The sequence below is a fragment of the Peromyscus maniculatus genome, chromosome 10 (assembly GCF_049852395.1).
Source record: "Peromyscus maniculatus bairdii isolate BWxNUB_F1_BW_parent chromosome 10, HU_Pman_BW_mat_3.1, whole genome shotgun sequence".
Taxonomy (NCBI): domain Eukaryota; kingdom Metazoa; phylum Chordata; class Mammalia; order Rodentia; family Cricetidae; genus Peromyscus; species Peromyscus maniculatus.
In genome coordinates, this window is record NC_134861.1 from 50,194,436 (window position 1) to 50,206,572 (window position 12,137).

A 12,137-nucleotide genomic window follows, 5' to 3' on the forward strand; every position below is an offset into this window, starting at 1 on the left:
CATTCTTTTCCAGTGCTGGCCGCTGCCGTGTTTGCCTTCCGAGCAGTGAACCTGATGGAGGTGACATCACTGGCTGCAGCTGAAGTAAGGATAAGTTTCACTCCGATGAGATGGAAATAGTTCCTGGGCGGCCGCCAGGCTGTCACTCTAGTGTCTGCTGCATAGGACGCGCACTTCTTGTAGCTGAATTTTGTAACTCGGGTAAAACCTATAAATTCTGAGTTAAGTATTATTAAGTGCTCAGATTTCCCTAATCACTTGAAAACAACCTTCTTATGAAGGGTCATAAACAAGATTATTACAGGAAACCATTATAATCATTATGGGAAACCCAATACCTACTGATTTTAATGGAAACCTACGGTACGCTTTCTGTGCGCATGCGTTACAAACAGGAATGCTAGTTGAAGGAGTTAAATAGTGTGTGTTTGAAGGAAGTTCTAATGGCACAAGCTTTGGACTCTTTTCAGTGGTGAATTAACTATGTAAAGCTGGTTTCTTCTTTCCTACCTTTCTTTCTTTTTGTCATCTCTGTTCATTTCTGTCCATCTCCAAATCCAGGCATGATTTTTGCTGGTGTTCTACCATTTTTTTTTCTGTTTGTGCCTTTTTTTTCCCTTGACAATTATGTTCATATAATTATATAGTGAATTTTGGTCAATTTCAGCCACCCTGCTTACACCCTCTCATCCCTCTCTCTCGATGAAATCTTTTTTCCCATTAATCAATACCCATGCTTCTTACTCTGCTCCCCACACTATGTATGTGTGTGGCCCCAGGGGTTTAATTAGGGTTGCTTCCATGAGCTCGGGCGTAGGGCTATTGACTGAAGTATGGTCAGCTTATTAGCTGCTACACCACTGGAGAAAATGACCCCCGTTCTCCATCAGCCATTAACCATCAAGAACTCCTCTGGGACAGTGAGGACCTTATGAACCTCTCCCCCATGCAGATGGAATTTTGACAGGCTTAAATTGGTGTAGGCCTTGAGAAGATAAGGACAACTGTGAGTTCATGGGCAAGGTGACCATGTCTTGTCCATATGACACAGGCTCACAGCCCGCCACCCCATCCTCTGCCTCTTACATTTTTTTTCTTCCCTCTTCCACGATGTTGCTGTGTAGAAGTAAACATCTTCTTAAATAAGAAACACAGAGCCAATGTAAGGATAAAAGCCCAAGAGGTCAGAGCTAAGAGCCTTACCCTTCCTGCTTCAGCAATCCCGTTCAGCCAAGAGAGACCTACTTCCTGTGTGTTTGTCTTTATATAGACTTTCTGTTCTGCCTTCTCATTGGTTGTAAACCCAACCACATGACTGCCTCATCACTGCCTGTCTGTACAGACCTCCAGGTCTTCTATGGTTGGTATTGAGATTAAAGGCGTGTGTCTCCAATGCTGGCTGTATCCTTGACCACACAGAGATATACCTAGCTCTGCCTACTAAGTGCTGGGATTAAAGGCCTGCACCACAAACGCCCAGCTCCGCTATGGCTTACTATTAGCTCTGACCCCCAGGCAACTTTATTTCTTAACATACAAAAAAATCACATTTCAGTACAAATAAAATATCACCATATTTCCCCTTTTCTATTTTAATAAAAAGAAAAAAGGTTATAACTAACATAAGAAAAACTATATACAAAAGTACAATAACTATATACAATATATACAAGTAATAAATACCTAAATAATGTCTAGTCCATTTGTATTTGACAAATTCAGAGAAAATAATTCCATTATCTATCCTATTTTGGTAAGTCCAAAATGTAATTCACTTTCTATCCTAACTAGTCTTCAACTATAACTAACTAATTTTCAACTATAACTAACTAATCTTCAACTCCCTCAGAGACCCAAGAAAGAAATAATATTACCTAACAAAAATAAAAACAGGAAGTGCATGCAAGCAACTTCCAAAAAAATTGTGAGTTGACAGAAACAGCCAGCTGCCTGGACAGTCACCTGAGGTTTCTCCGCAGTGTTGGGGTATCATCTTCAGCCTATAGGCTTAGTGTATCTGACAGACTCATTTGTGAAGTAGGATGTACACAAGGTCAACAGTTCAACCTCACATTGGGTGAGAGCAGTCCGTGTACCAGAAACACCTGAATTCCACTAGTGTCATGTCATGATTCAGGATTTTAAATTCTGGAAATTGTTGACAGTTTTTGAATTCAGCTGTCCATTCTTCTTGGCTGTGTATATATGGCTTCATCTCAGCATCCTGTTCTTCTCCACATCCCTCTATTAAATGCCAGTCTACTATTGAGAGGCATGAGCTTAGTTGCTCTTCAAGAATAACTGTTTCAACTGCTGTTCCATTGCACATCAGAAGCCATCAGCCCACCGCCTGTTCAGCTGCCTTCGAAGAAAAGGGCACTGTACCTTTTTCGGATTACGAAGGCCACTTCAGGGATGATGCCATTTTGTCCTGGCCTCAGAAGATGCTTTTTGATAAAGCCATAACCACACTTGTTTTGGCGAGAATCAGTAGTCCTTTGTTTCATGTCCTGTCTGTCCTGTTTGTCAGCAGTTGATTCGAGGATACTTTGTTGTTCAGTGGCTAATTTTTGCCACAATGAAAGTTAACTCCATATGCAGTTTCTTCAATGCCCATATTTTCTCTGAAGTAGATTGGTACTGCCAGGAGCCAACATGTCTCATAGTCATAACAAAAAGAAAAATTTTCTAAGTTATTAAAGCATTTTAAATGCCATATTCTGTAGATCTCTGAAGGGTTTGAAGATGACCTGTCTATCTAAAATATATCTGCTCAATCTTGAAAACATACCTAATATGACTACAAGTTCTATTATAATGTTGAACTACTAACTTTCATTTCTTTATATCCTAATAGTTGGTAATAATAACATTCAAGGATCAGAAAATTGCATTACATTGTTAGATGAACAGTATAAGTACGATTAGAAATATACATATAGCATTTTCTAACAATATCAATTTCAATATATATAATTTGTATATAATATAAAACAATCCAATCCAATGTAAAGTATTTAAAACTAGTAATTGTCTTTTTCTTTTTCTTTCTTTTTTTTTTTTTTTTTAAAAAAAAGAACCTTAAATCTAATCTCCTTTGCTTAGCCTTTTTCCTTACCCTTGACAACTTGTAACCAACCCCCGTAAATAATGAAAATTATCCCAGACACAAAACCCATTAAAAGACCAAAAAGCCACCCTCCCCACACCACCTATTTGGGAATATGGGCATCGTATTCTTAAAATTGCTTCCTGCTGGGTATGGGCCAAGGTATCTTTATCCTAAAAAGAAAAATTTTAGGTTAATTGTGAAATTCTAGGAAAGGTAACTATATCCTTCATTATCCAGTCTGTGTATAATGCAAAGTTCAGGGTTTATCTCAAGTCCTTATTCAAGTAGTCTTTAAGACTGGATCATCTCAGCTAGCCCTCTCAAAATTGTTCTGAGCACTTTGTAGTTCAAAGCTGATCTATAGATGATGTTTGTCAGCTTAGTGATATTATTATTGTCCACGTGGAATTGTTGTTGTGGGGCCCCATCTTCTTCCTGGAGACTTCAGTTGATGTTAGGCCTGGCCATGATTTCCTGCAGAAAACTGATAAGAGACTCGAACACAAAGACATATATATGCAGCTAATTGAAGCCTTTTTTTCTAGAATTAGTTAGTATTCTATATGACCATATCTTTTCTTTTTTTTTTTTTTTTTTTTTTTTTTTTTTTTTTTGGTTTTTCGAGACAGGGTTTCTCTGTGTAGCTTTGCGCCTTTCCTGGAGCTCACTTGGTAGCCCAGGCTGGCCTCGAACTCACAGAGATCCGCCTGCCTCCGCCTCCCGAGTGCTGGGATTAAAGGCGTGCGCCACCAACGCCCGGCTATATGACCATATCTTAACAAAGTTTAAAATGTATGTGTGTGTGTGTGTGTGTATATATATATATATATATATATATATATATATCTTGTAAATTTTGACATAAAATTCATACTTTAAGAAAAGTTTAAAGAATCAGAATAGAATCAAAGAGTTGAGATTAGTAATAGAATAGTCCCTTAATTAATTGGGTTTTTCTCCTGTCCCATAGCAGAAGATGGCTCTTTTCTTCTGGCATGATACTGGGAGTTTGCATTTTCCTTTTAACAACAAGATTGAGTTTAAAGAAGGAGAGAGCCATTCTCCAACTCCAAAGTCAGCTTTAAATTTTAATTGAATTGGGACAAATAGTGTTAAATCTTTAGAGAAGAGCAGAAACAAGCATTTAGGAAGACTTATAAAAATTTTTTTTAGATGATATACCCATACGCCATTTCACTCTGTTTCCTGGGATAGATGATTTGTCCCTTTTCTTCAGTTGTCTGATTTGTCCAGTGTTCTTCAAATTCCTTAACCTTCATTCTCCTAAAAGACAAAAACAAAAACCTTTCCCCAAGACTAATTTTGGGGGTGTTCCTTTTTGGCAAGTTATTATCTGATTAAATGAAAAGGCATGTGTTTTTGGTATAAGTTAGTTTAAATTGGATGTTCATGCTGGTTGATGAACTATCACCTCCTCTAATTAAGAGGTCTCTCTTGTTCAAATTGAACCTTTATCAATTTTGATGGTACCACAGCTTATCTTCTCCTGTAGCAACAAAAGCACAACCTTGTCCCCAATGTAATACATACCCTGGTTTCCATTCTGAGGTCAGCACATCCTTAAAGTATATAGGCTGATTTAATTCTGTAGTTTTTTCCAATGTCTCTGTAGTTTATCCAATGTCTCTCTGCAGCTGTTGTTCCTTTCTCATTGGCATTGAGAAAATGGAAAGTTAATAGAGCATTATGCAGTCTATTTCTGGGGGGTTTTGTTACCCCTTTCTGTTTATTTAGCATATCCTTTAGAGTTCTATTTGATCTTTCTATTACTGCTTGACCTGTAGGATTATGTGGTATACCTGTAACATGCTTTATATTGTAATAAGCAAAAAACTGTTTCATTTTAACAAAGACATATGCTGGAGCATTGTCAGTTTTGATTTGTGCAGGTATACCCACGATGGCCATAACTTCTAGCAAATGAGTGATTACAGAATCAGCTTTTTCAGAACTCAAAGCAGTTGCCCATTGAAATCCTGAATAAGTATCGATGGTATGGTGTACATATTTCAATTTTCCAAATTCTGCAAAGTAAAACACATCCATCTCCCAAATTTCATTCCTCTGAGTACCCTTTGGGTTATATCCTGCTGATAATGCCTTTGATTGTAGAAGGAACAAGTAGGATATTTCTTTATTATTTCTTTGGCTTGTTTCCAGGTTATGGAAAAATCCTTTTTTAAACTTTTACTATTGACATGATGTTTTTTATGAAATTCTGAGGCCTCCAGCACATTTTCTATCAATCTCATCATTGCCTTGTGCTAGAGGGCCTGGCAGACCAGTATGGGATCGAATGTGATTTATATATAAAGGATGACTCCTTTTCCTGATTGTATCTTGTAATTGGATAAATAGTGAAGTTAATTCTGAAGCATCAGGGATAAATTCTGCAGTCTCAATATGTAATACCACTCTTTCAGCATACTGAGAGTCAGTTACTATGTTGAGAGGTTCTGAAAAATCCATTAATACCAACAGAATAGCATACAATCCTGATTTTTGAACTGAATTATAAGGACTTTGAACCACTTTACTTAAATTTTCTGATTTGTAACCTGCCTTTCCTTGTTTATTGGCATCTGTATAAAAGGGACGAACTCCAGATATGGGTTTTTCCCGTACAATTCGAGGCAAGATTCAATCAGCTCTCTTTAAAAGATCAATTCTATCGCTTTTAGGATATTTGCTGTTAATTTCTCCCAAAAAATTACTGCAAGCTCTTTGCTAAGGTTCACTTTCTGTCCATAATTTTTCAATGTCCTCCTTAGTTAAAGGTATGACAATTTCTGCTGGGTCTATTCCTATTAATTGACGAAGTCTCAATTTTCCTTTCCAAATCAAGTCAGAGATTTTTTTCCACATAAGTTTTTAATTTTTTATTCGGATTATTTGGTAAAAATATCCATTCTAATATAATATCTTCCCTCTGCATTAATATTCCTGTAGGAGAATGCCTAGAAAGTAAAATAACCAAAATGCAATCTAGCTTTGGATCAATACGATCCATGTGCCCTTCATGAACTTTCTTTTGTACGAAGGCCAATTCTTTCTCAGCTTCAGGTGATAATTCCCTTGGACTATTTAAGTCCTTGTCACTTTCTAAGGTTTTGAACAAATTATTCAGTTCGTCATTTTTTACCCCAACAATAGTTCGTAGATGAGAAATGTCTCCAAATAATCTTTGAAAGTCATTAAGAGTCTGTAGTCTATCTCTCCTAATTTGCACCTTTTGGGGTCTAATTTTTTTGTAGCTCCATTTTTATATCCTAAATAATTACTAGAATCTCTTCTTTGTATCTTTTCAGGAGCAATTTGTAATCCCCAGCAAGGCAAAATTTTCTTTACTTCTTCAAACATTCTTTCTAAAGTATCTGCATTTGAGTCAGGTAGTAAATATCATCCATATAATGATAAATTATAGATTTAGGAAGTGTTTTACTTATCACTTCCAATGGCTGTTGTACAAAATATTGGCACAGAGTTGGGCTATTCAACATTCCCTTGGGAGGACCTTCCATTGAAATCTTTTAACCGGTTGAGAATTATTATAAATAGGCACTGTGAAAGCAAATCTTTCTCTGTCTTTTTCTTGTAAGGGTATTGAAAAGAAACAGTCTTTTAAATCAATAACTATGAGAGGCCATCCTTTTCGTAACAGAATAGGCAAAGGAATTCCAGATTGTAGAGAGCCCATTGGCTGAATTACTTTGTTAATTGCTCTAAGGTCTGTTACCATTCTCCATTTACCAGATTTCTTTTTAATAACAAATACAGGAGAATTCCAAGGGCTGGTTGATTCTTCAATATCATGAGCATTTAACTGTTCTTCTATCAGCTCTTCTGAAGCCTGGAGTTTCTCTGTTGTTAAAGGCCATTGTTGGACCCATACAGGCTTGTCTGTTAACCATTTTAAAGGTAGAGCTGTTGGTGTCTTTGGAAGATCATCAGTTGTGCCCTGTTCTTGTATAATATGGATGGCTGGTGACCACTCATTAGAACAATATCTTCTAATATTTCTCTCAGAAACATGTGCTAGTTTATGATTTGTTTCTGAGATTGGAGGGATGTTAATCTGAGTAGTCCATTGTTGCAACAAGTCTCGACCCCACAGGTTCATAGCTATGTTAGCCACATATGGTTTTAATTTTCCTCTCTGTCCTTCTGGACCTATACATTCGAGCCATCTTGCATTCTGTTTCACTTGAGATAATGTCCAAATTCCTAACAGTTGAATGTTTACCTCCTAAAGAGGCCAAGTTGGATGCCAAAATTCTGGTGCGATTATGGTAACGTCCACACCTGTGTCTACCAGACCAGACAACAAAACACCATATATTTTTATTGTTAATTTTGGTCTTTGTTCATTAATAGAAGTTTGCCAAAAGTTTTTCTTTATGTTTTCTCCTGAATTTTCTATTCTCTCTGTTTCATCATCCTGACCAGCATGATTTATTCCAATAGGCATTTGGTTATTTAATTGCTCTGAGTAGGGGTTTCTTCTACAACTGCGGGAAAGGTTTTAACTGGATTTGCTATGGGGACCTGCATGAGGCCCCTCTGGGAGTTTCCACCAAGACAAAGGATTACCTTGCCTGTCCCTTGTTGATCTACATTTGTTGGTCCAGTGTTTTCCCTTACCACACCTTCTGCATACTCCAGAAGGAAGGGGCATTCTGTTGCCATTGTTCCTTGAAGAAACATTGTTTCTAGGAATGACCTGTTTACAGTCCCTTTTCAAGTGTCCTTGCTTTCCACATCCCAAACATCTAACATTCCTCAAACCTTTTGAAATTGCTTCTCCTACCCACATATCATCATGGTCATGAGCCTCAACATTAACCGTGTTTTTAATCCAATCTTCCAAAGGTGCAGATCTTGCCTTTAACGGCCTGATTATTCATTTGCATGCTGCATTCGCATTCTCAAAGGCCAAAGATTCAATTATTATCTGACTAGCTTCTGAATCCGGGACCATTCTCTTTACTGCTGAAGCCAGTCTTTGTAAAAAAAAAAAAATCTGTGAAAGATTCTTTTGGGCCTTGTATAACCTTTGTAAATGACTCAGATTTTTTTCCCTGGTTCCTCAACTCTGTCCCATGCTTTCAAGGCTGCCATTTGACATAGAATTAGGGTTTGGACATTATATAAACATTGTGTTTGTACTGAAGCATATTGGCCTTCTCCAATAAGCTGATCCTGGAAGACTTGTATTCCTTTATCCCTCCATTGTTTTTCTATGTTTTTAGCCTCATCCTTGAACCACATTTGCCACTGGAGCCTTTGACTGGGTTCCAGAACAGCCTGTGCCAGCTCCTACCAGTCCTGTGCTATAATCCTATTATATGTTGACCAAGAGTTTAACATTTGCTTTACATATGGGGAATGCATGCCATAAGATACTATTGCCTCCTTAAACCTTTGTAAACCTAACATCTCAATTGGAGCCCAAATATTTTGTGTAGTCATTTGATTAGGCAACTGCTGTACGGTTACAGGATAAATTAAGGGTGACTGTGTGAAAACAGGCTTTTTTTTCTGTAACCTTATGATCCAATCTTGAAACAACTGTTAATTTCTTCTGTCTGAATTTGAATTTCTCTATAATTCATTTTTACAGGTTTAACAGGTTTTTCTAAAACTGTTATCCTGGCACTTAAATTGACTATCTTTTTAAATAGTAAAATGAGGATAAGAAAAGTAATAAACTGCATAATACAATCAACATTAATCTTCTCATGTAGTTGTTCCATTGTCATACTGCCTAAAATTTCAAACAAAGCCCAATTTTCTTGCAATGTACACATAAAACCCATTTTTTTTAAATGTGGAAAAAATTTCTCTTTTAAATAGTTTCCTTTAAAATATCTGATATGTTAATTGACTTACCAAGTCTGCATAGAACAGTAGAAATCCGAGGGAATTTCAAAACAGCCACCTAGTGTTTGAGGTGTGAATCCAGAGAGAGAGAGAGAGAAGGGGGAGGAGGGAGGGATAGAGAGAGAGCAAGAAAGTGTAGCCACAAGTTCTGGCTAAAAGCTTAAATCAGCCACTGTTCCCACTTGAGCTGAGTCAAGCCTTGGCTCCAGCTTCCTTAAGCTCCGACCACGTGCGTTGGCTTTACAGGCAGGGGCCCTGTTCGGCAGGGCAGGCCTGAGTTGTTTGTAGTACCGGCTTTAAGCAAGTAGCTCCAGCTGCAATGGGGCAATGGTCAGTCCGGCCTGAGACCAAGCCAACCTGGGCCCGAGCTAGGGATCCAGCCGCCCAGGCAGGAAACCGGACCTGCCGCCAAGCCAAGTCAAGTGGTTTAATGGATTCTTGTCACGTTGGGTGCCAAATGTAGAAGTAACCATCTTATTAAATAAGAAACACAGAGCCAATGTAAAGATAAAAGCTCAAGAGGTCAGAACTAAGAGCCTTACCCTTCCTGCTTCAGCAATCCTGTTCAGCCAAGAGAGACCTACTTCCTGTGTGTTTGTCTTTATATAGACTTTCTGTTCTGCCTTCTCATTGGTTGTAAACCCAACCACATGACCGCCTCATCACTGCCTGTCTGTACAGACCTCCAGGTCTTCCATGGTTGGTATTGAGATTAAAGGCATGTGTCTCCAATGCTGGCTGTATCCTTGACCACACAGAGATCTACCTAGCTCTTCTACCAAGTGCTAGTATTAAAGGAGTGCACCACAAACGCCCAGCTCCACTATGGCTTACTATTAGCTCTGACCCCAGGCAACTTTATTTCTTAACATACAAATAAAATCACATTTCAGCACAAATAAAATATCACCATATTGCTGAGCTTTAGAGGAGAACAGAGCACTTGACAATCACCTATTACCAGCACTTTGACCACTTATGAGTCTCTGCATTAACTGGAGCCCAGGGGAGGGCCTATTTGCCATTGACTCTTGTTCAAGGGGCGTGTCATTCCTCTCCATGGTGTAACCACTGATAAACTTTAAGGCTGATTTCTTTCAATAACAGAGTTTAGACCTGAGATGTGGTTCAATTAAACAGTGCCTGCCGTGGTACCGTATGTGTTCTCTCAGACAGATGTAAGTCTTGTCCTTCAAATAGCTGCCTCCATGTTGTGTTTAAAGGGAAGAGGATGTTTATATGTCTTGCAACTGACTAAATATTAACTCCATCTCAGCAGGATTCCCCGCAGTTACTCTGCACTAGAGTAATGGGTCTAGGCTTCCTAATGGAGGTTTATTTATAGAAGCGAGCTGAAATGCTAGACCTCCTATAAACTCCTGCTGCCTTGTGGATGTGAAGAGAGTGCAAGGCTGAGGTCGGGTTATTTTCTTATGTGTACTTTAGATTTTACACACGTTCAGAGATCCCAAGAAGGAAGTTGTAGCCCTGGGAGAGAGTGAAGCCAGCCGAAGAACTTAGAGGGGTCGCTGCCAGGATCGCACTGAACAGGTGTTTATGTTGTGCTTGATTTGACAGACTTTGGTGTTAATAATTCCTTTTTGGTTTTTTGTTCCAGGCAGTTCTGGCTGACCTTTCTACTTTAAAAGTTATGCCTCTTCTTCAAATTTTTCTGTTCGCCACTGTCACCTGATCTTCGAGGTCACTGACACCACATCTAGTTTTTCATTAGGAACTAATCATGAACTATGCAAACTCTGCATACAACCAAAATTAAACTCTGCATATAAGCCAATAAAGATCATGTTCCTTCCTCAGTTAACGCTAAGAAGTTGTTCACTTTCGGAGACAATAGCCCTCCACACCAAACACTGCATTTGCATGCTGATGATGGTCAAGAGAGAAGCAATAGACATCTCTTCTGCTGAACCGAGCATCCTACCTGCACAGATCGCTAACTTGTAACGGGCACGCACCATATTATGCAATAAGAACTCAAGGCACTGTAATAAACTTCAAGAGGTAACCCAGCTTCTTGTCGGTTTGTAAACTTCTCCCTAGATCATAGTTCTGTTTTACAAATTGCTCCCCACTAAAGCCAATGATGGGATAGGACACGAAAAGGCTTGGAAATATAATCCATTTCAATGGGAATTCAAATGTGCTTCGTAATTTTTTTTTTATCAACTTTTATGATGGATTTTCAGATCCCTTCCATTTTATTTCTCCATTAAACAACTCTATTTGATAAAGTTATACAGCTATCTCCATCCCATAATTTTTTTTTTGTTGTTGTTGTTTTTTTTGAGACAGTTTTATATAGCCCAAGCTCTCCTCAAATTCACTGTGTAGCAGAGGATGACTGAATTCCAGATCCGCCTGCCTCCGTCTGCCAAGTGCTGGGATTACAGGTGTGTTCCACTCCACCTGCCTCCATCGCATAATAGTTTATTCTTCACTCTGGAAGTCAGAAAGGTATAGAGGGCTCCCTTTGCACCCCTGAAACCTTCTGTCTTTTACGTAGAAGCCTTGACACTGCTGAGGCATGGTGCCAGAGTCTCTTTCCTTGGGAGAATCCAAGGAGGATGAATCAAAACCACAGTGGCTTTGCTGAAGCTTGGTCCTTCCAGATTGACTTCTGGAGCAGAACAGCTCAGAGGCACCACAAGTATTCATCCATTCTAGAACTGAAGCCATTATTCAAGGCATCGGGTCTTATTTCAGTGTTTATTATGAGCAAAAGGTTTTGTTTTATAGTACTTTAGTGACATACCATTTTAGTATATGAAATAATAGGATGTGAAAAAAAACCATTGTCTTCTGATTTTACATGAAAATTGAAGATGCTGATCACACTAATAAAGCTCAAATAAATCAATAGATTAATACTCTCCTTATCTGAAATTTCATTAAGTCTCATCCAAATGTATCTTACAAAACTGTTATTGTCACAGCATATATTAGGAAAAGTATGAAATTCAACATAATACTTCAAGTGTGGTGAAATTAGGTATGAGGAATTTACTGAAAAATCTAAATTCTCTTCTTCATCAGGTACCTGCTGACTTCGTGAAGACTAAACAGTTTATTCTGTGATTGATTCCTAATAAACCCCCATGTTATG

At 38.3% G+C, this 12,137-nt stretch overlaps 1 protein-coding gene across 5 annotated transcripts in view; it reads left to right on the forward strand.

Moving 5' to 3' along the window:
• Positions 1-11,904, forward strand: part of Tbc1d19 (TBC1 domain family member 19) — a 119,682-nt gene extending 107,778 nt beyond the window's left edge. For 4 of the 5 annotated variants that reach the window (XM_006994927.4, XM_042286000.2, XM_076546306.1 and 1 more), the window contains 2 exons: positions 14-84; positions 10,632-11,904. In XM_006994927.4, the coding sequence (XP_006994989.1) occupies positions 14-84; positions 10,632-10,706 (146 nt within the window). In that variant the 3' untranslated portion in view covers positions 10,707-11,904. The remainder of the gene's footprint in view (positions 1-13; positions 85-10,631) is intronic. The other variant, XM_076546304.1, reaches the window with a different exon arrangement.
• The last annotated feature ends 233 nt before the right edge of the window (positions 11,905-12,137 follow it).